The sequence below is a fragment of the Saimiri boliviensis genome, chromosome 9 (genome assembly GCF_048565385.1).
Source record: "Saimiri boliviensis isolate mSaiBol1 chromosome 9, mSaiBol1.pri, whole genome shotgun sequence".
Classification (NCBI taxonomy): Eukaryota; Metazoa; Chordata; class Mammalia; order Primates; family Cebidae; genus Saimiri; species Saimiri boliviensis.
Genome location: NC_133457.1, coordinates 88,021,422 through 88,046,488, shown reverse-complemented (window position 1 = coordinate 88,046,488; position 25,067 = coordinate 88,021,422). Strand labels below are relative to the sequence as shown.

The 25,067-nt window shown below is 36.0% G+C and overlaps 1 protein-coding gene across 2 annotated transcripts in view; it reads left to right on the top strand.

Moving 5' to 3' along the window:
- Positions 1–25,067, top strand: part of PLCB1 (phospholipase C beta 1) — a 724,287-nt gene that overhangs the window by 490,128 nt on the left and 209,092 nt on the right. For both annotated transcript variants that reach the window (XM_074406258.1, XM_074406259.1), the window contains exons 5-9: positions 6,953–7,032; positions 8,727–8,780; positions 10,046–10,121; positions 17,030–17,130; positions 18,372–18,538. In XM_074406258.1, coding sequence (XP_074262359.1) covers positions 6,953–7,032; positions 8,727–8,780; positions 10,046–10,121; positions 17,030–17,130; positions 18,372–18,538 — 478 coding nt within the window. The remainder of the gene's footprint in view (positions 1–6,952; positions 7,033–8,726; positions 8,781–10,045; positions 10,122–17,029; positions 17,131–18,371; positions 18,539–25,067) is intronic.

Below are 25,067 nucleotides of genomic sequence, written 5' to 3'. Positions count from 1 at the left end.
TCCTAGGTAATAGGCATTTGTCATGTTTCCTATACTCTCCCTTCTTCTGGTCACTGCTTCTTTCCCAGCTCCAATTACTTGGTTGCCATGGACACTGCTAGGTTCTTACCTGATGGATTGTTCGAGAGGTAGACCAATCAGACCTTTCCTAGGATTCTTGATACTGAAAATGAAGGAATCACAAAGACATCATATGTGACAACTCTTGGTGAAGTTGGTGGCTAGGGGGAAGCTCCCATCAGAAGGGAAAAGAAAAATGCTCTCAGGAAGAGAGCAGAGTAATGGCAATGAAGAAAGCTCCAAATTCCTGATGATCTTATATTATAAATGCATTATTTGGCTGCAGTTTGTCCAGTTTTTCCATCAATTACAGGAAACGACCCAGTGCCCTTGATACTTTCTCTATGTCCTAAGTTATTTTGAGTTATGCTTTTGTCAATTGTAGTCTAAAGACATTTGAATAACATGATCTGAAAATAATTATGCACCTTTTCTTGATTTAATAATATTATTATGCTAGTTGTCCTAATCATGATAATATTGAATTCTAATATGTTTTCTAGTTTTTTGTTTATTTAGAGTTTTTTTGTAATTATGTATGATTAGCAATCATTTCTCTTCGAGTATAAGATAAAAATGAGAACACTTTGACTATGCTATAAGATCTTCACTACTACCTAACACAGAGAAACTATACCAGAATTTTTTCCAAAATTCTAGATGTTCAGTATAGTATCGTAAGTGCAGTGAGTTATCAGATAGTCCTTTCTGATTTTAACAAAAGGTTCTCCAGCTCATGTATCATCTTTCACCATGAAAAGTTTCTTCATTGCGTCATTAAGACAAATGCTCAGCAGGATGAATTCTGATTCGTGCCAGTAGTGAGAGAAATGTGCACAGCCAGGTGAGGCAACACTGACTGAGTCACACAATGTTCCTCCTTACTCAGATCATACACTGCCGTCGTCCCCTTATGAGGAGAGTTAATCAAAACAACACCATTATCAATGACAGCAATAGATGTTTGCCAATAAATGAAAAATAAATATGAAGCATTTAAAAATAGGAACTTTACATGTCTCACCAATATTAAAATATCTTGTTTTAAATTAGTATCTATCCCAGGAACTTTTAAATATTAACTAAATAGAAGGTGGGATAAATAAGTGGAACACAGAGAATTTTTAGGGCAATGAAACTACTCTGTGTGATACAATAATGGTGGATATGTGTCATTTTAGATATGTTCCAACCCATAGAATGTACAACACCAGAGTCAACCCCAATGTAAATTCTGTATTCTGGGTGAACAATGATGTATTAATGTAGGTCCATCAATTGTTAACAAATGCTCCACTCCAGTTTAGAGTTTTGCTAATGGGGGAGGCCATGCAAGTGTGGAATGGGATATATGGAAAGTCTCTACCTTCCACTCAATTTTACTGTGAATCTAAAACTTCCCTAAAAAATATTCTATGAAAGAATTAAGTGTAATGCAATAAATAGAGGCTTGCAAATCAGACACATTGGAAATACAGTATTCCCTTCTGTGGTTTTACTTTCAGTTACCTACAGTCAACCATGGTCTGAAAATACTAAATGGAAAATTCCAGAAACAAACAGTTGATAAGTTTTAAGTTGCTCTTTGTTCTAAGTAGTGTGATGAAATCTCAAACCATCCTTGTCTGTTATGCCTGAGATGTAAATCACTCTTTGTCCTATGTATCCACGCTGTATATGCTCACCTCCCATTAGTCACTGAGTAGCTGACTAGGTTATCAGGCGGCTTACAGTATTGCAGTTCATGTAACTTTTATTTTAGTAAACAATGACCCCAAAGCTCAAGAGTAGTGATGCTGGCATACTGTTATAATTGTTCTAATTTATTACTAGCTATTGTTGTTAATCACTTACTGTGCCTAATATATAAATTAAACTTTATCATAGGTATGTATGTGTATACAGGAGCAAACATATAGGATTTAGAATTAGCTGCAGTTTCAGTCATCCACTCGAGATCTTGGACCATATCCCCCATAGATAAGGGGTGGGGACAACTACCATACCTGCTTTAAAGTTATTATCATTTGTTATTCCTTATAATTCATTAGAGTAACCATTGGCTCACAATTTTGTGTGTGTGTGTGTGTATATGTATTTGTGTGTGTGTGTGTGTTGTGTGTGTTTGTATAGATGAGAGATTCAGTATGCCTTTTAGAATATTTTTACTTTCCCAAATAACTCTTTAAATGACTATATATTTTTGAAAGTACACTGTGCCTTTTTTGGTGACTCCAGCTGGTTGGTATCAGGTTGCAGCCATGGTCCAGGGCCTTGCATATCATGATACCATTTACAACAGGCAGCCACCATGTGGCATGTTGTTTTTGCCAACAGGACTGATACTGACACAGTCCTGTGTTTGGGCTCAAACTTAAAAAAAATGAAAACCTCTCCAGTTTTGAAAACAATGAATACATTTTCCCCAACCTGTGTCTATGTGTTCTCATTATTCAACATCCACTTATGAGTGAGAACATGCAGTGTCTAGTTTTCTGTTCTTGTGTCAGTTTGCTGAGAATGATGGTTTCCAAATTCCTCTATGTCCCTGCAAAGAACATGAACTCATCCTTTTTTATGGCTGCATAGTATTCCATGGTGTATATATGCCACATTTTCTTTATCCAGTCTATCATTGATGGGCATTTGGGCTGGTTCCAAGTCTTTGCTATTGCAAACTTCCGAAGTTCAAATCCCAGGTGTACTGGTAACTAACTATGTGGTCTTATGCCAGTTATTGAATGCCCCTATGCCTCAACTCTCCCATCTGTAAAATGAGGTAGTAAAAACAGAATATATTTCCTAGAGTAGCTGTGAATATCAAAGGGGTTAATTACTTGCAAAATGCTGATAGCTAGACACAAAAACCAGCAGACCTGCCCCAAACCTGCCCCATCGTGAAGTGCCCACCAATGCTAGTATGGATGTGCACAGAAGGGGCACACAGTCCTGCACTCACCAGCACCCTGCTCCTGTGCTAACACCAGCAGTGCTAGCTAACATGCACAGTCATTGGAGGGGGTCCCCAAACCCCCCAACTGTGCTGCTACCACCACTGCTGTGAAGGCCGGCACAGAGGCCAGCACCCTGGCACCCACTAGCCCTCTGATGTAGCCTAAGAGTGTGCACCCCACTGTGGTGCCACTGCTACTGCTGCTGGCACATGGGAACAGGAATGGATCCTGCTGCCACTTCCCTACTTAGTGCTTTGGCTGGCACCACCCATCAGAGTGTTGTGATCAGTCGTCCAGGAGCACCCCTGCCCCTCCAGCACAGCGGGTTGGTAATCTTGAGGGGCCAGAGAATAAAGCTGGGTTAATACAAATCCCCCAGTGTTAGAACATGCAGTCCAGGAATCCTGAGCTGAGCCTTGGCCCCCTAAAATCTTTCAGAAATGAAGCCAGTAGGCAATACCATTTAGGACATAGGCATGGACAAAAATTTCATGACAAAAACATCAAAAGCAGTTGCAACAAAAGTGAAAATTGACAAATGGAATATAATTAAAGAGCTTCTGCACAGCAAAAGAAACTATCATCAGAGGGAACCGACAATCTACAGAATGGGAGAAACTTTTTGCAGTCTATCCATCTGACAAAGGCCTAACATCCAGAATCTATAAGAAACTTAAACAAATTTACAAGAAAAAAAAAAGCTCCATTAAAAAGTGGGCAAAGGACATGAACAGACACTTCTCAAAATAAGACATTTATACAGCCAACAAACATGAAAAAATCTCAACGTCACTGATCATTAGAGAAATGCAAATCAAAACCACAATGAGATATTATCTTACACCAGTCAGAATGGTCATTATTAAAAAGTCAAGAGGCCGGGCGCGGTGGCTCAAGCCTGTAATCCCAGCACTTTGGGAGGCCGAGGCGGGTGGATCACGAGGTCAAAAGATCGAGACCGTCCTGGTCAATATGGTGAAACCCCGTCTCTACTAAAAATACAAAAAGTTAGCTGGGCATGGTGGTGCGTGCCTGTAATCCCAGCTACTCAGGAGGCTGAGACAGGAGAATTGCCTGAACCCAGGAGGCGGAGGTTGCAGTGAGCCAAGATCGCGCCATTGCACTCCAGCCTGGGTAAAAAGAGTGAAACTCCGTCTCAAAAAAAAAAAAAAAAAAAAAAAAAGTCAAGAAACAACAGATGCTAGTGAAGCTGTGGAGAACTAGGAATGCTTTTACACTGTTGGTGGGAATGTAAATTAGTTCAACTATTATGGAAAACAGTGGCAATTCCTTAAAGACCTAGAAACCAAAGTACAGTTTGACCTAGCAATCTCTTGACTAGCTATATCCAAAGGAATAGAAATCATTCTACAATAAAGATACATGCATGCGTATGTTCATTTCAGCACTATTCACAATAGCAAAGACATGGAATCAACCCAAATGTCCATCAGTGATTGACTGAATAAAGAAAATGTGGTACATATACACCATGGAATACTGTGCAGCCAAAGGATGAGAACAGGTCCTTTGTAGAGACATGGGTGGAGCTGGAAGCCACTATCCTCAACAAACTAACACAGGAACAGAAAACCAAACACCACATATTCTCACTTATAAGTGGGAGCTAAACAGTGAGGACACATGGGCACAAGGAGGAGAACAACAATACACACTGGGTGGAGCCTGTCAGTGAGGGAGGGAGGGAGAGCATCATGGTAAATAGCTAATGCATGCAGGGTTTAATACCTACGTGATAGGTTGATAGGTGTAGCAAACCACCACGGCATACTTTTACCTATGTAACAAACCTGCAGGTTCTGCACATGTATCCTAGGACTTAAAATAAAATGAAACCAGTTGACTGAACCCATCTTATGCCACAATCAAACCCACAGGTTATCAAATAGGATAAAAGAAGAAAAAAAAAGGATGACAACTTCAAAGATTGGAGGAATATCTGATGATATCTCATATCAGATGAGAAAGAACCAGCATAAGAATTCTGGCAACTCAAAAAGCCTGAGTACCCTTTTCTCCCCAAACAATTACACTAGTTCTCCAGCAAGGGTTCTTAACTGGGCTGAGATGGCTGAAATAACAGAAAGAGAGCTTAGAATATGGATAGGAATGAAGATTATCGAGATACAGGAAGACATTGAAACCCAATCCAAACCCAATCCAAGAAAGCTAATCATAATAAAACAATAGAGGAGCTGACAAACAAAATAGCCAGTATAGAAAAGAATGCAACTGACCAGAAAGAGCTGAAAAACATACTACAAGAATTTCATAATGCAATTGCAAGTATTAAGAGCATAATATACAAAGCGAGGAAAGAATCTCGGAGCTCAAAGACTGACTTTGTGAAATGAGACAGTCAAACATGAAAGAAGAAAAAATAAAAAGCAACAACCAAAACCTCCAAGAAATATGGAATTATGTAAAGAGAAAAAAAATCTGTGACTCTTTGGCATCCCTGAAAGAGATGAGGAGAAAAGAAACTACTTGGAAAACATATTTAAGGATATCATCTATAAAAACTTCCCCATCCTTGCTAGAGAGGCCTTCATTAAATTCAGGAAATGCGGATAACCCCACAAGATACTTCACAGGAAGATCATTCCCAAGTCACATAATTACCAGATTCGCTAAGGTCAAAATAAAAGAAAAAAAAAAATGTTAAATGCAGCTAGAGAGAAAGTAAGGTTACCTATAAAGGGAAGCCCATCAGACAAATAGCAAACCTCTCAGTAGAATCCTACAAGCCACAAGAGATTGAGGGCCTATATTCAGCATTATTGAGGAAAAAAAATTTCAAGAGTTTCATATCAAGCCAAACTAAGCTTCCTAAGCAAAGGAGAAATAGCCTTTTCAGACAAGCAAATGCTGAGGGAATTTGTTATCACCAGACCTGCCTTACAAGAGCTCCTGAAAAAGACACTAAATATAGAAAGGAAAGATGGTTACCAGCCAATACAAAAGCACACTTAAGTACACAGATCAGTGACATTAGAAAGCAACCACAAAAACAAGTCTGCATAAAAACCAGCTAACAACATGACAACAGCATCAAATCCACACATGTCAGTTCTACCCTTGAATGTAAATGGCCTAAATGCCCACATGAAAAGGCATAGAGTGGCAAGCTGGATTCAGAAGTAAGACCCAGTGGTATGCTGTCTTACTTTTTTTAATGTGGTTGCTGGAACATTTAAATTACCTATGTGGCTCACATTTTATTCCTATTGGACTATATATAATGGAGGCCTTGGCTTTCAACCTAAAAGTTCAGACCAAGTTAAATTTCCCCAACTCTTTTTAATGCCTTTACTGTACCTATTTCTGATGTGGAACTAGCTCCTGATAAACATACAAAACTGTATCTTGCTATCAATTATAAATACTTCTACCAGTGCAGAAAGTTGGCATGGAGATGGAAATGTCTAAAGCTTGACCCTGAGCCTATAAAATATTATACCAGAAACATATTTTTGAAACCAGTGCCAGTAGTTATTATCAGTTTAAAATATCTAATTTGAGGAAAATTGATTTTTAATTTGTTATATAGTTATTGTGAAACACTCTTCTGTGCCTGCATAAAGCTTGGTAAGCAATAATTTTGCTTCCCTATTGCAGCTATATTTTGCCGTCTTTTTACGTCCTCTTAAAAAGAAACAGCAATTTTCTATTTATACAAATTTTAAAAAGCAGAAAGAACTTTATGTACAAAGAATATCTCCTTAGGAAAAGAGTAGTCCCTCCAGGATTTGAATTTACTTGTGTCGTTTTTACTCAAAAAGGGGATAATAAAACAAAACAGAACACCTTTGGGATATACATTGAAGTAATGTGTCTTCCTGGAAGCGAAGCTAAAAGCATGTGTCTAATGACTGTTCAGCATTTAAGCTAATGCAAGTGTGATTTACATTTTTCAGGAATGGACAAATGAGGTTTTCAGTTTGGCAACAAACCTGCTGGCCCAAAACATGTCCAGGGATGCATTTCTGGAAAAAGCGTAAGTAACTCTAATTTTATTGCTAAGGGCGTTGATTCTTCTAAGTCAGTTTCCTTTCTCCTTTGTGAGTCGTTTGTTTATGCTGCACCACCTTCTCACATTGATAAACATAAATTTTCCTTTGGGATTTGCTAGAGAACTGATACCTCCCCTGTTCAGAATTGGAAGACTTCCAAGAAAGATCGCTTTTCCTCCAAGCTGCACATTGATGTTACACCTTGGCTGAGCTCACATGAATGTCAGTGCTTTTGACACACAACACAGAGACCAAATCCTGGCAGCTGTGCTCAGAACTAAAAATTATTAATTTCAGATAATCTCATGCTTCTACATCTGCCTGTGTCCTATCAATTATTAATCTGAGGAAGAGCATATGTTTCTCATTTCTCTAGAGTTACAGATGTCTGATAGATGCTACAATTACTTCCTGACTACTTAAATCAATAGGCTGTCGTCCTGATTCCGTCTCATGTAGATGATCCCAGCCAGTATTAGTAAGAAAAGAGAAAGAATCTAAAGGAAAGAGAAGAAAGAAAATAAGGAAAGAAAAGCAAAACAAATGGCCAGATCACTCTGGAATTGCCACAGACTTTCTAAAAATTGTTTGACCAAGGAAAATAATGACTTAGGCATGATGAGCAGCAAGGAAAGCTGGTTGTGTTCATTTTGGAAGCTGGGGCTGCTCAGGAGGTTAGGAAGTCTTTAAATCAAAACCACAAGTGGAAACATTAATAGGTGGTTCTCTGTTTTGTTCTCTCTTCCCTCTTCTTATGTAAGACATAACCATCATTCCAGACCAAATACCTCAGCCACCTTCCTTTTTTATTCTTCTACGAATTCTTTTGCTTTTAGTCAGTACCTCACAGGTCTTCATTTAAGAGCTTTTTTGTAGGGTTGCCTTCTCTCCTGAGTTTGTTACCTTAAGGACTCTTCCTTCATGCCTCTACCTGTTCCCTTCCCTTCTTCCTCCTCCCTTTTATCCTGTCTTTGATTTTGTCATCCTTCTTCTAGAACATGTTTTCCAGGCAATGTTTCTAGAAGACTTGTTCTCCCATGCAATGCTAGTGAAAGGAGACAGGGGTAAATAACATGTTTTATCTGAAACATAGCATGTTATTGCTAGTTGGCTAATCTTTACTACCAATGTCTATTCCAGAAAGATGCCTCCCTATGAATAGCTACTGTCGACATGTCTTTTGGTGAACATATTATTAATATTTTTGTTGCACACATCTAGCTTTGGGATTGCTCGGCCTTAGTGTGTGCAGCTTCCTGAAGTAGAATTCCCAATGTATGCATTCATCAGCAGTGACCTCGAGTTCTCATTCTGACAATGAATATGTAAGCAAACAATAAGCAAAATATGGTTAGGTCTCAGAAACATAATATTCAGTGAAAGAAGCCAAACACAAGAGTACGATTCCATTTATGTAAGGTTCAAAAGTAATCTATGGTATTTGTAGTTAGGATAACATTTCCCTTTGGCAGGAGGTTTGGGAAGGACTTCTGGAATGCTGCTTAAGTGACAATATTCTATTTCTTAATCTGGGTGCCAATCTGTGGAGACTTGGGCAATTTTAGGAAATTCAGTGAACTGTACAAAGGCATGGGCCTTTTTAAATATATTTTATTCTTCAAGAGAAAAAAGCTTTTTTTAAAAAAATCAAACCCTTGTTTTTCTGCTTCTCCAACAGCTATACTAAACTTAAGCTGCAAGTCACTCCAGAAGGGCGTATTCCTCTCAAAAAGTAAGCTTCGTGAGCATTTCTCATTATTCATTTTATTTTCCTCAAAGATCTGAATTCTTGCCATGGCTCTGTTTTGTTTCTCCAGCAGCTTAAGTGGGAGTGTAGAAATGCGTGGTAGCCCCATCCTCCCTCATACATGTCTCGTGGCAGTGCAGCTGCTTTCCTCATAGACATATCCCCGGGGCTTCCCTTTCCTCTGGCATCATTTTCAAGAATTACCAAAGCAGGAAGCGGGTGGAGGAAGTAGAGGGAACCTTGCTACTAAGCCCAAAAGGCCATCTGAGGTTCAGATCTATTCTAGGAGTAGAAATTGGCTGACCTCAGTGCTTCTTTCTACCAAGATGACTGTAGCCCTCAAGCAGGAGTTGCAACCTCAGATGCTAACAGGATCCAGGCAGGGAATGCAAATGATGAAACAGGTCAGGAGGAGGAAGAAAAAGCAAAGAGCAAACCTTGTCTAAAGGAGATCACTAACAAAAAAAGTCCATCTCTAGGTTGTATTCAGCCAAAAGTCTTTAACTTTTGACAGGCTGCTAGAAAGCTTCTGCAGATAAACAAATTAAATCAGGCATAGTGGCTCATGCAAGTAATCCCAGTGCTTTGGAAGGTCAAGGCAGAAGGATTGCTTAAGACCAGGATTTTGAGAGCAGCATAGGCAACATAGTGAGACACTATCTTTGCAAAATTTTAAAAAATTAGCCAGCTGTGATGGCACATGCCTGTAATTCTAGCTACTAGGGAGGCTGAGGCAGGAGGATCACTTGAGCATGGGAAGTGGAGACTGAAGTAAGCTGGGATCATGCCACTGCACTCCAGCCTGAGCAACACAGTGAAATCCTGTCTCTAAAAAAATAAATAAAAATAAAAAAGAATTAATTTAAAAATAAAAATTTAAAAATAAATTTATTAATGCAAGGTACACCTTGGGGCAATAGGTAGTAGTAGCAAGGGAACAAAATTAATATGGATGTTTATGTTAATGCTTAATATTAGAGATTATATAATGTAATATTTTTTAATTGCTTCAGCACCATAGTCCTAAAATATTTATTTTATACTAGATATCTTAATTTTAAAAAGAACACAGGTTGATCGTTCTGAAGACAGATGCAAATGCATGGAGGAATGGTTATCTTTTAGTTCGTTAAATATAAATAATAAATACATTTGACCAAATGGAATATTTTGAGTTTGGAATCATCAATTAGTGTTGTAATTCATATGCCATTTAAACCTCTCTTCTTTGTTATGTTTTCACTTCACAGCATATATCGCTTGTTTTCAGCAGACCGGAAGCGAGTTGAAACTGCTTTAGAGGCTTGTAGTCTTCCATCTTCAAGGGTAAGCACGTAGTGTTACACTATAGTTTGAATGTTCATCCCCTCCAAAACTCATGTTGAAACTTAATCCCCAATGTGACAGTTTTGAGAGAGAGGGCTTTTAAGAGGAAATTAAGAGTCTCCATGATTAATGGGTTAATAGATTAATGGATTATCATGGGAGGGGACTGGTGGCTTTATAAAAAGAGGAAAACAGACCTGAGCTAGCATGCTCTGTCACCTCACCATTTGATTCCCTGTGCTACCTAGCATGTGGAGAGTCCCCACTAGCAAGAAGACTTTTCCCAGATATGCCCTCTCAACTGTGGACTTCCCAGCCTTTGCAACTGTAGGAAATACATTTTGATTCCTATATATTACACAGTTTCAAATATTCTGCAATATGCATCAGAAAACAGACCAAAACTGAAAATTGGTACCAAAAGGTGGGTTTTTTGCTGATAACAAATAGCTGAAGATGTAGAAGCAGCTTTGGAACTGGGTAATAGACAGCTGCTGAAAAAAGTTTATAGAGCTGGCTGGAAACAGCCAAGACTCTGGTAAGGCCTTTTTTCACTCTTATAACCCCAGCATTTAGTTTTACAATTTATAAGCTACATAAGCAATTAGTATGGTACTATGTGTTTATAAATCAATATATTTACATACTTTACAAAGCTGTGCTCAGAAAGTTTTTACTGAGAGGGATGCAGGACCAAAACAATTTGGGTAACACCTACTTTGCTCATACGGTGGTAAAGTTTGTGAGAGGACAAGCGCATAACACGCTTTTTGTTTTTATGCCTCACATGTAAAAGATACATCACATACATTAACCATCTCAAATAAAATAATTTGCCTTCATTTTGATTAATGTCTACATGACTGTCTCTAAAATGATTTGTTACTATTGTTTCTGGAAGTTCATCATATAAAACTTTTTTCTTATGCAGAACTCTCTTTTCTATTACAAATTATTTTTATCTTAGTATCTAAGCAATAAGGAAGCATTTACTTAAGGATAACACTGACTTTATAAAAAGAACCTTTGAGTCCTTCGAAATGTGCCAGCGATGTTCAAGTTGCACTGAATTGGGTTGTAAGGCCATTCTTATACTTATGATTGAATTATAAAAGTATCAAGTGCTTTGATTGAATTTATCAGCCAACTATTGTTGTGAAGACTTTTCAAAAAACAAAGTTCATTAAAACTTTGATAGTTTCCAAGAAAAAAATAAGAGCACCTCTCCACTATCACCTTCCTTCTACAGGTGGGAAAAGTTAATGAGGCTGCAAAACTGAGCAGAGTTGTGGCAAGGCTCCCTCAAAACATTTTCACCTTCATTTTATAAAGCAAAATAAAATGCTTCAAACTGCTTTTTTGTTAGATGCTTTGCATTGGGAAAAATATAACAATTATGGTCCTGTCCCTGACTTCAACAATGTTATTTCTTGAGATTTTACTATGTGCCCATAGATATTGAGAATATGGTGGTGAACAAAATAAAATTCAAGGGTTCAAGGACCATAGAGTCTTCTGGGGAAACTTAGGAAATGCATTTGTAAACTGGGAGAAGTGCTATAAAAAGGAAGACTGGAGAACTACTATTGAAAAGAAGGAAATCTCATTTCAGAAAATGAAAACAATGTATGCAAATCCCTGAGGCTGGAAATAATTTCCCTATTGGGTTTGAGTAACTGAGAGAAGACCACTGCATTCAAGCAAACATGAGAGATGGATTTGCAAAGACATGCAAATAATTTTTTTTCCTTTGCAATCACTTCTGATTTTACCTTTTCTGGATAATGTGTGGTAAAATATAATGATCAAAATATTTAACTGATGAATCCATCTAAGGGAAAGAAGGAATAGAAAATTAAATGCATCAACCAATTTCCCATAAATTGTAATTTTCTAAACAATTGGATTCTAGCCATTCAGTCAATAAATATAAATTCAGTAAGCTACTATATCTGTTATATGTTCCAACTTTCAGACCAATGTCAACTGCAGACAAATTTAAAAGGAAAATGAGATTCAAATAACAAGAGTTATGTTTAAATTGGAAAAAAATATCTTTAACAAATTAAATGTAATGACAATAATCTGAAGTTGGAGATACTTTAAAAACAATCTGTATCCTAAAATTTTGAAAGATTATTATTCAAAGTATAATTTCCTTGAATGACTTACAGAATTAGAATGTTTTTAAAATATCTGAAAACCAAAGACAGCTTCAGAACTAGGAAATAAATGTTTCTGTGAACTGACTATGATGAATCAAAACTCTGTTTAAAATCTCTAGGTAATTTCATTTCTACATAACAATGACTGTAGAAAATATCCACAAATTAGCAAAAAAATTTTTGGCCATATTGACAAGAATTATTTTAAACAAGCCACAGAAGAAAAGGGTTATATAAATGGTAGATGGTTCTGCATAAATGGAAGCATATTTTGCAGCTCATAGACATTTCAGCTAGATTGAATTGTGCTCTGTAAATAGATATACTACCAGAAACACAGAGGATATCCTGTTGAGTTTTTTTTTTTTTTTTTTAACATGATATTTGTGCACACTGTTAGGGGAAATTAAGGCACTTGAATTTGTATCCTGGCCAACATGATCCACTGGGATAACACAATTCTTTAGAAGGTGCTACTCCTTTAGAGAGTACAGTTGCTAGCCTGAAGTTGCCCTAATTGTTCAAAAGTAGTCCTGTTTCCAAAAAGAGAGACAAAGCAATTTCTGTCCTTCTGTTAACCACCCAAACATATTTTCCATTGAGACCTTGGAAAACTGTTCCATATTTTAAAAAATTACCACTTTACCCACAAACTTTCTGAGAACTGAAAATAGTTTATTTGCACCAAATTCCCTTGATTTAAGGCTTATTGACTTGAAAAGAGCTCAGTGACATTTGGAATTGTATAGCAGTCATACCATAGGACTGGCATGTGGAGTTGCATTTTAACGAAGAAGACAAGGAATAAACTCTGTATTTGTTTCAAATAATAAAGTTTACTTTAGTTGATGGGCACACATGTAATACAAAGATAAATTAATTATTTCAAATTTGAAGAATACTATAAATTTTACTAAAGAATACTATGAATAAAATGTATAAAATAACTTCTTGTGTAACTGTAGTATGTTGCCTTTCTTCTATGCCTTACATACTGAATATAAATCAGAAAAAATAATTTTTGTACTTGTGATTCTTCAAATCAATAATATCAAGATTCTACTTTAAAACCACATTGAGTATTCAGTTTATTATGAGTCATTTACTTGTAGTTATTTCATGTATTCCATGGTTAGTTCAACATTCTATTTAAAGTTTCAGAATGAAAATATTGACAATACGTTGATTTTCTGAATTTACTGGGAAATTGTCCATCAGCTTATCAAGAAAAACAAGTTTATATGTGGACTTTATTCATTAGTTTCTGCTTCAGTGAATTAACCTATTTTGAAATAATATTTTTCTGAAATTTAAGTATCCATTCCTCATGTAATTATTTGCAAACCCCCATCCCAAAACTAATAGAATATTTAGTGTACTGGTTTTTAGCATAAGGTAGAGAATTAAGCAACTCAGATTCAGAATATAGTCATGTCACCCCATCATACCCATTTGCTCACCCAAGTCCTTAGAGAAGTTTCGTAACCTCTGAGGGCCTGAGTGTTCCTGTCTATAAAAATGGTACAGTAATAATGCCAACTGCATTGAGTTGATGGGATTACATGAAAATATTCAAGTAAAACTCATAGAGCTATGTTTGATATACTCTAAGTGCTAATTTTTATTTTCATTTTGAATATTTTTCATATGTATATACTGGGGACATCTTTTCTTTATTTGGCATTTGGATATGACATTACCGGGTCTATGGAATCTAGAAATCCAAATGCCACCAATACTATCACCAAGATAGTTTTAAAAAAATTTTTCCCTTTTGAGAGTCCTTGTATATAAGCATGATATTGAAACAATTCCATTTTTTCAAGTTTACCAATACTTTTCAGTTTCTAATATAAATGGGCCTGGTTCAGATTACTAATTTAGATTATACTAGCCTTCTTAAGTCGCCCTTCAAAAAGGTCAAACAACAGGTAACTACTGAGAATGTGTGTTGTATTGGATGCCTGATGTGGTGGACCAAGTTCTGGATTAAAAGGGAAGACCTAAGGTCTGGTATCATCTCCTGGGTTCATCCAGCAAACACCAATTAGGTATCTGTTATATGTCAGGTACCATACTGAGAACACAAAGGAATTAAATAAGAGATTGGTCACTCAAAAGCTCATAGTTCAGTAGAAAATCAGAAATATGAAAAATTTTAAAAAGCTGTGGAGTGAATGCAATAACAAAGATATATAAAGGGAGACTGTGAACACAAAGAAAAACTAGTGTCATCTCTAGGTGATGTAGTCAGGAAGGGTTCACAGGAATATTTGAACATTGGGTGTGGTCTTTAGAGTATTAGACCTTGCATTTCCTACTAGACTAAAGGAAAAATGAATCTGTACCATTTACTTCACCAAGTTATGAGATCCGGAAATGGAAAGTATGTGAATAAGGTCTGTGAATTTCAGTCTTGTTTAAAATGCAAGGAATTAGGGATTATCCATAGCTTTTACCTAAATATCTCCCCTATTCCCTTTCATTTTTGTTTTCAGTAATGCTTACTTATTTTAACGTCTCTCTACCGAACACATTTTCTCCCGTTTTCACCTACTAACTCCAAAGACTTTGGGGTATCCTCATCAGTCAAGTTGGGCAAGAGAAAAATAAGACAAAGAAAATCAGCTATATTGAAATTTTTTTCATTTTTCAATATGGTAACATCCAACTGGCAATGAAAATAATGTTGTGTTTATTCAGATTATCTCATTAATTTGACCCTCCTAATTCACAGCTGGTACATAAACAATGGTAAGATTTTAGTAAAGTATGTTGTTCTATCAAATAATGTGTCAGGACTCTTATGTAAATTATGTTAGTTAAACCTGATTTTTCAAAGGAAATAACAGCACGAGTGCTCACTATCAATTTCTCCACAATTCTCAATAAATTATTCATTTAGTAAATATTTATTTGTACCTTACTATATGTGGCACACTGGAAATAGAGCTGTTAGCAGACAACACACATGTCCTAGCTCATGTACATCTGCAGATTAGCAAAGAATAGAGAGAATTGTATAGCTGGGAGCACAATACATTGAGTATTGAAAAGTGAGACATGTAAGGTGGGATGTGTGCACAATTGGAAGACAAAACCCAGTTCAAGGAGGAGGCAAGGCTTTCCAGAGGAAAAAGGTTATAAACTAAGATGGGAAGGAAGAAAAAGAGAAATCAGTAAGTGAAGGATAACAATTATTGATATCCTTAGATCAAATCAATTTATACATATATTGGGTGAGGTTGGTGGAGGGGGAAGTGAGGTGAACTCTATTTAATAGGGAAAATAGGAAAACATGCATGGGGTTCATAAAATCCAGTAAAGCTGGAGGCACTTGAGTTGGCCAGCAGCGACACTGAGCATTTTCTTGCTCAAGAAAGATTTTAAATCTTTCTCTCCCCTCTGTCTCACAGACCATGAGTAAAGTAGATAGGGTCATTTTCATTTATTAAAACTATGCACAGAGCTCTAGGTGTCCAAATCAGAGAGAGGGTGGCACTGTAAAATGTGCACTCTCCAGCTAAAGAGATTTCTCTCTTTCTATAAATCAAGTGGGATTTTGGAAACCTGCTTGCAGATTATACTTGTTCCCATTTTATGAATAGCAAAATACTAATAAAACAATTCACAAGAAGTCCCCACTGCTCTTAGATTTGACCGCTTGTGCTTTTTACTTCAAAGTGTGTGCCCAAGTATCCTAAGTTATAATGGTACAACACATTGTACCATTCATGTGTTCTTTATATAATGATTCATGTATTGTTTGGTTTTCTCAAAATTCTGTTTTGCAAAATAGATTTTTCTATCTCTATAAATAAAGTTGATAAAGGAAATATTACTTCATTTATTTCACAAATACGAATCTTCTGCTACCTGCCAAGTGGTGAGCTAAGTCCTCTTATTTGTCTGGAAGTGGTGAACAACTTCAGACAATAATTTTTAGACATTTGTGTAACTGTACATTTCAAAACATATGAAAATGGTAAAAAGAAGGGTGTGTTCTTTTGTTTAAGGGCTTGAAAAATCAAAATAATCACATTAACACATACCTGAAATAGGAAAACTGTATGAAAAATGTCCTTCCTGTTAACAAAGTCTTGAATACATGCTTCCGGTTTCCATGGCAGCCCAACCAAACAGAAAAAATAAGTCATAGAAGTGGCTTTTTATACCAGTGACTTATTTCCTAAACAATAGGATCGGGAGCAATCAGTGAAAAATAATGACGGGTGCTGTCCTACTTATGAAAACTGTTTTACAACTTACCAGATTATTTAAACCAGAGGGAAAATTATCTGAAAAAAATGACACAAAATTAGAATTTATGTTTTTATTTTGACTGTGTCTGTCTCTATGGTCATTACTTTAAAAAAAAAAAGATTCAAGTAAAACTAAAAATAATTCTGCCAAACAGATTATCTTTCCTAGGTCTAATTTACTTTAGGAAATGTGTGTAGGAAATTGCGTTAACATCCCTTTGGCAGGAGAAAACTCTTAAGCTTAAATAAAACTGAAAAAGCCACAGGAAAAAAAAGGGTTTCACACCCAAAGCCAGTGTCCAAATGAATGCTATGGTTGACCTCATAGATGTGTTGTGAATGTTTACCCTGACCTCCAAGAAGAAAAGAAAAAAGAGAGAGGGAGACAGGGGAGATAGGGGAGGTAGACAGAGAGGAAACAGGGAAGGAGGAAGCTGGGGAAAGAAAAAGACCATTTGCTGACTGTTGTTTTATTTCCTAGAATGATTCAATACCTCAAGAAGATTTCACTCCAGAAGTGTACAGAGTTTTCCTGAACAACCTTTGCCCTCGACCTGAAATTGATAACATCTTTTCAGAATTGTAAGAGTACACATTTTCACTCACATCTTTTCAGCTTGCATTGATTCTCAGGTGGCTAGAACAGGACTTTGAGTGGTAATTGGAGATGGAAGAACATCATACACTATGTCTAAAAGCAATATTCCTGTGTCATGTTTTTGATAGGATCACACAATCTTTCCCCTGAGGAGCAACCACTGCTTTTAATGAGTAGAAGTTTGCTGTGATATATTGCTGGTGGTAGTTGTTTTTGTGTGCTCAGATAACTCTGTGTGGTTGAAAGATTATGGCTAGAACAGGAGGCATCTTGGCTTAGTGGAGATAGATTTATGTAGCAGGAAGAACTGTCTATTGGGAACCAGTTATTTTACCTCTCTGAGCCACGTTAGTCACATTAGAAGTTTGGATTACTAAGAATCCTCTCAGCTGAAGAATTATTTGCTTTATGTTAGAAATTATAAACTTATATCAAGGCATTACTTTTTTTTTTTTGATAGACTGGAAGGAAAAGAAAGAAATCAAAACACTAAGGCAAATATGGGGAAAGTAGCAGTTTACTTTTCTTGAAATACTGAAATCTACATGACAGAAAATCCAAAATATGGTAAACAAAATAAGGACTTCTTTATATGAAAGTCAGGCAAATAGTACTGCTGAAAATGACATTGCATATTCTTGCTTTGTGCTGTTCATTGCCATCATACATTTATTGAGTATCTGCAACATTTGTACCACTGAACTTGTCTTTGGATGATCAATATGATTGAAATGGGAAGTTTGAACACTATGTTGAGGAGTTATAGTCTCTTGTTGAAGCCTAACTGTGATTTTTTAAGAAATGCTCAAACAAGTTGTTTACTTTTTTTAAGGTAATGATAATAAATACATCTTTAAGTGATTAAATAGATACGGAGTTGGATGATTAAACCAAAAATTTATTGTCAAAAGACCAGTGTTCAGTGTTGAGTAGTGCATTCTTATGCACATGATGCAGTGCTTTTCTACTGTGAGTTTTCTTACCCATTTGGTATTTTTCAAGAGCACTGGGTTTTAGTGGTAGTAATTGCACAAGATATTTGTAGCCCTTGAAAGTACAGAAATTATGGTGGAGCAGCACAATGTTTTTAGGGCAAGACAGGAGTTTCAATATAGCATTTTCTTATCAAGTATAGCAGGATTTTATTTCCCTAGAGTTAAATGCAAATATATAAAGGAAACTTAGTTTAAAATTTTCTTATTTCTTGGTTTTTAATTGTTTTTAGTGGTGCCAAAAGCAAACCATACCTTACGGTTGATCAGATGATGGATTTTATCAACCTTAAGCAGCGAGATCCTCGGCTTAATGAAATACTTTATCCACCTCTAAAACAAGAGCAAGTCCAAGTATTGATTGAGAAATATGAACCCAACAACAGCCTCGCCAAAAAAGGTCAGTACTTTCTCCTACACCAAAGGAAAGCGCTTGTTTCTGATCGCCTGTGGTCACACCCTGGGAGTTAGGGACACCAGTGATTGTTAGGTTCGTTTCCTTTGTTTACAGAGGCGTTCCTTTCTGTCTGAAATCACTTGGTGGTTCAGTGAAGTAAGTTTTTCTTTAAACTTTGGTGTGTGTTTTTTTTGTGTCGTTGTTGTTATATGTATGTATGCATATAACATATTTTTAAAATGTCTAATCCTTTGTTTAGTTTCAAATTCACCCAGTGACTGAATGCATATTTCTCATATAGGAAATTCGTTATCTTTAGGTTACCCTTTTGGGTCTTTTTCTACAAAGTTCTGTGAAGTCGCCAACAGATTTTTCTAAAACTCTAAAACCAAAGAGAATATTTAGTCAGTGAGACTCTTCTCTTTTTCAAGTATATGCTATCTGATAAATTTTTCTACTTAGGGAAATAGTCTAATATTTAGCTTTCTGTGTAGAAAAACTTACAGATATAAAACAACCCAAAAATTGATATTCCGAAGGCAGCTCTAAGTTGCCTGGAAGTCATTAAGAAATTTATATTTTTGGGAAATTTATATTCTGGGAAAATGAATTGACAAAATAAGATCGTGAAGATATTATTGATGCAAATTTTCAACTATATGTGGCAGCACTGTCCCTGAACAAGATCTTCTATTGCGAAGATTAACTCTCATCTGGATTGAAATATCTGCACCAAGAAAATTAGTGTCATCACTAATGTTATTGCAAATTGCCTAGGTATTCCATAGGGAGAAAAATAAAGTACATTTAACCAATTATTAAGAAGAAATCAATGATATGTTAATATGTAGGCAGTTTCTAAAGTAACAGAAATAACTCTAGCAAACTTATAGTCATAAATAAGAATGATTCGCATAAAAGTAAATTTTAAGACTTTTAACCCATTGTATTCAATCTGGAACTGGTCCTCTAAATGGAAAATGAAAATATGAAATATTAATGGGCCAGATGCTATGTCTCATGCCTGTAATTCCAATGTTTTTGGAGGTGAGGCAGATGGATAACTTGAGGTCAAGAGTTCCAGGCCAGCCTGGCCAACATGGTGAAATCCTGTATCTAAGAAAAATACAAAAATTAGTCCAGCATGGTAGAGCACACCTGTAGTCCCAGCTACTCAAAAGACTGAGGCAGGAGAATTGCTTGAACCCAGTAGTCTGAGGTTACAGCGAGCCAAGATTGCACCACTGCACTCCAGCCTGGGCAACATAGCAAGACTCCATCTCAAAAAAAAAAAAAAAAAAAAAAAAAAAAAAACACAAAGAAGTATAAATGTAAAAATCTATTAATTTTATTCTACATGCCACTTGTTGGGAATATTTAGATGCAGTTTTTGAATTTTCATTTGTTTTCATTTGTTTTCTTGGTGAAGCACTTTGCCTTTGTTGTGGTCACCATTCTTACTGTTGCTGTGAAGATGAGATTAAAGGAAATAACTAATCCAACAGCATATCTTGGCATGGCCAGGTCTGCCCCTCCAAACCTACTTAAATAGGTTGCTCTTTTTCCCCTAGTACACAGGAGGTTAGGTTTCCTCTTATCATGAAGAAGGGAACATCTTCTTGGAGGTTTTGCCTGTGTTGCTTAGCAGTTCCCTTATAAAATCCAAACTTCTCCAAAAATAACTAACACATTGTTACAACAAATCCAACAACACTTCTAAAAACCAGTTAGTCCACACTAGGAAAACAAAAAGCTTTTGTGAAACCAGTGAAGCACTCCAAAGTGTAAGCCTTTTCCTTTTCTCCCTCCTTCATACCACACTGCTGATGGCCCATGCTTTAGCTGGTATCTGATGCCTCCATACACCATTCTCTGCTGACTTGGATGATGTAGCGGTCACAAAGAGAAAAAATTGTGATAGGTTACTATAAAACCCTATAATCCTAGAAAAAACAATTTTGACTCCAATGGAAATTAAGATGATGTCTCCTAGCATTTGCAAAATTATTTAGTGCAATTTTAGGAATTTCACAATGGAAAGAGGCACACAAAATATTTAAAAATTTAAATATTTTTAAAAGCAAGTTTATCTGTTTTTCTATACCTTAATATTCCATTGATTGAAAACCTCTGTATCAACCTTAATAGCAGTATAAAGAAGCAACATAGAATAATGGTTCCACTTTTGAGTTTCAAAGCTGAGATCCACTTCACTAGTTATATAGCCTTGGTACATAACTTCTCTATGCCTTAATTACTTCATCTTCAAAATTAAGGACAGAAGAATTCTTGATTTTCTTGTTGTAAACTTGAATTAAAGAATACCTGCAAAGCAATTGCAAAGAAGAATCTGGGCCTGTGTAGTACGATGAAGAAACATTAATTCTTCTCAATGTTTGGAAGTGTAGTGTGTTGGTTTTCATTCCTCAGGTGTCGTCGTCCATTTTGATCACATGATTTCTGGGCCCTAAACTTTCTTTTATTTCCCACAGCACCTAGAAGATGCACCTGCTTATGATGAAATCCTTAATGTAGACTTGTAGGTGTGATCTAATCAGTGATGCGAAGCACTCGTGTCCCAACTTATCACTTAAGAATGTTGCGTGGTGGTCTCTGTGCATAAAAATTTTGGTTAATGCCATCTCTACCTAAAGCCTTATCTAGCACATGGGAAGGACAGGGGCTTTGGAGTCCAACAGCTGGAATGTGCCTAAAGGGCCAGCCACCTGCTACCATATAGCATGCATCCTCAGTCACCCCAGGGGACTCCAGCACCAGTTCAGAAGTTCTGGTTGGCAGTATCTATAGCCCGTTCCTCTCCAGAATCCACATGAAAGAAATTCAGCTCTTGAGGAGTTAAAAGTCAAATTACAAAGACCTTAGTATGGTCACTTCAGCTCTAAGGCATGCGCACAAAAAGGGACTCACGATAGCTGCCTTGTTCTAGGATAAAGTGAGATTGTGTCTGTTAATGTTTAGTTCAGCACACAATAGTCATTCAGTAAATAGCACAAATTGTTATTATCATTGTTTAAAGGTGACCAAATAGTACTAGAGGAAGCACACAGTCTCTAGTGTTCTAGTCTTACAAACTCAAACTTACAAGCCAGCCTACATTAATTCATTCATAACTTCAGCATTCAACAAATCTTCAGTGAAAGGCAAGGATCTATAGACAATAATGAACCCAGAGATAAACCCTATGCCCCTAGAGGTTTGCCTCTTCAAAGAATATATATATATATATATTTTATATATATATATATATATATAAAATCTAAATATCATGTTAATATGTAGTATCTCTAATTAATATAATATCTAAATATTCTTGAAGTCCAGTATGCACCTGAATCACCTTAGCCCTTGTTAAAATGCAGATCTGAGATTCTGCATTTCTAACAAGTTACTGGTTGAGACAGAATATGCTGGGCAAAGGCCCACACTAAGTAGCAAAGCTCTAAGAAGTACAGATAAAGTGCAGTAAGCATGAAGATAAAGAGATTTCTTTCTGTTGGGGACAGTTCATGGAAGAGAGAATATTTGGGCTGAATTGATTTTAACAGAGATGAGATAGAGACTTTAAACTTTTAGTCAAGTAGTTATTACATTTGGATCAGTAAACACATAAGAAAATAACAGGGAAGTTTAATATTACATCATAATTTATTCTTCTGCTTCTTTCATTAACTGCATGCAGATGTACCCAAGTGTTAGTTAAATTGGCGTTTATCTCAGTGCTGACACAGAAATTGAGTCTTATTTACCTGAGAAAGGCACTTCCATATAGCCTATACTTGTTATAAAATGCTAAGCCTAAGATACATGAATAATATACATAATAGAATATAAATATATATAACATATATAATGAACACATATATACACATAGCATATAGTTGTGTGTGTGTACACACACATATTCTCTGATATCAAGAAACATATCTTAAAACAGGTTTTAAACAAATAAATAATAGAGAATCCTGATATATACTGTTTAGTTTTTATGTGCATTTTATGTAATTTTTACATAAAAGATAGACTTAAAATTAAATGAAAATCTTTTTTGTCACCAAAAGCCCAAATGCCAAACCCGACCGTAGTTTAGCTGACTAAAAGTGTGATATATGGAAATATGAAATGAAACTCCAGAAGAGACAATAGACTTTGATCCTTTGAGGATCTGCTGTAATTAGCATGTTGGCCACATTTCCATGCTAGAACTTCTGTTTTGGGAGATACTTATATTGGTTATAAATAATCAGAGGGTTTCTGTGCAGTCTAAGGCCAAATGGGTCATGTGTGTGGGTTCCACAGAGAGAGAGTTTCAATGTTGTCACAGAGGATACTATTCTCCTTGGAGTTTGGTTTATTTTTACCATGTAAAAATCACACACTGAAAAATGCCATGACCCCTGGTCAGCAAAAGTTTCTTCCTTTCCATGTTGTTTGCACTATATACTTAAATATTCTTGGCACAGGAATACACAATGACCCTTGCCTCTTCCAAACAAAATGTTCATGCATATCCTATTTTCAAGACCAGTGTCTCCAAAACAGTTATTTTTTCAGTTACTTAAACTCTTCAGACAAAAGGCAGTGAATAAAATTAACATGAAAAATAAAATAGCTCTATAGGTACCTTTGGTAACAGAATACAGACCTCAACTGATCTATCTATAAACAAAGGCCATATTTCCATATATCACACTTTTAGTCAGCTAAACTATGGTCGGCTTTGGCATTTGGGCTTTCGGTGACACTAAAAGATTTTCATTTATTTACTTAAATAAACTGCCAAACCAAAAGAAAACAGTGATTTTTTTAAACATGTTTTTATTTTGTGAAGAGCAGGTGTAAATGAATGTTTGTTAAATAATTGAATTAATGTAGCAGATTATAATATCAGCAGATGTTTCAAACTACATTCCTTCTATCGTCAGTTCTTCCTCTTAAATTTTTATAAGGTATACTATATAAAAGCTTCTCCCACTTTGTTGTAATTAATCGTAAAAATGAAGCTATATAATTCCTTTTGGTGATCAATACTCACTGAGTTAGTAGTTTAATAGTTGAAATGAACTCAAAATTATAATGGCAAAGCAATTTGGTTTTAAGCAAAGCTGTAGAAGTTCAGGCATAGCAAATGTTTTTCTCTTTTTGCTTTAAATAGACCTAAGCCAATAATGATTGTATCAGTAGGAAAAAAAAACCCTATTGCATTTTTGATATTGTTTTATTTAAAGTATTATACAATTGGACTATGTTCTCTCATCTTCAACACCAAGAAATAGACCGAGAGTGATAGAAAGAGACTGGACTTGGGAAACTTGAAACCTATAGTTTTAGGTGATATTCCAGTTGAAAAATGGCAGAAATGTAACTCAAACTAAAGCACAGAAAGAAATATACTTGTGCATATAAGCAAAAAGTCAATATGTCAATGATTTCAGGCATGACTATATCCAGAACTCAAGTCATGTCATCAGTAATTGTCTTTGTTTATCTCTCATCATTTTCTCATACTGGCTGCAGTTCTTGGGCAGATTTTCCTGAATGACAAGACAGCCAGCAGCAGCTCTAAGCCTATAGCTTACCAGTTCTTGTATAGAGAAATCCTTTTTACTCATGGTTCCAATGAAAGTCCCAGAATCCAGAGCATGGCTTCGGTCACTCAAGGCCACTTCTAAATTAGAATCACAGTGTCCTGAAGGATGCGCTAAAAATAAATGGACAGGCTTAAGTTATATGACTCTCCCTAGAGCCCATAAAGGGTCAACTACCTAAAGCACAAAACACGTGAACTGTCAGTTGGAGAGAGATGGTTCCTTAAAATTCAACTAGGACATGCTTCCTAGAGGAAGGAAGAGTGGTCGCTGGGCAGATAAAAAGGGTTCAGAAGTCAGTCATTCATTGTGACTCTATTTGACCTTACAAAGCCATCTAACTTCTTTGACCAGCTCTGCTCCCTAGTTTTCTCAACTTTGAAATGATTTCTGGAGAGAATTTCTAGAAGAATTAAATGAGATGCTTTTTGTAAGAAGGATGCATATATTCATTGCTGCCCACTAAATCATTGTTTACCTGAACTAATGAAAAGTGATCATTGACATTTACACCAATTATTTCAAAACATTTGTGAGTCTAGAAGTAAGACTCAGAGCCTTGGGCTGAGGCATTCCTGAACATGCCGTTTCTCATGTACAGGCTTATTTAATGTCCTACAATTAAGGATAAGTATAATCATTTATTAATGAAACTTAAAAAAATATGGCATGGCATATCTGTGCACAATGGTCCTTTCTGACTCAATCATTCTTTTCTATATCTTTTTATTAAAATGGAATAGTCATAAGTGTAGGGATGTACACTTGACTCTTACTGTTTACTTCATTATCACTTCAATTTCCTGGTAGATTTTTTGAATTCGATTTTTCAGCACCATTCCTCTTTACTAGGTAGAAGTTATAAAACTAATGATGGTGATGATTATAATCTCTATTTTACAACTTTGCCAGATCAAACATGCCTA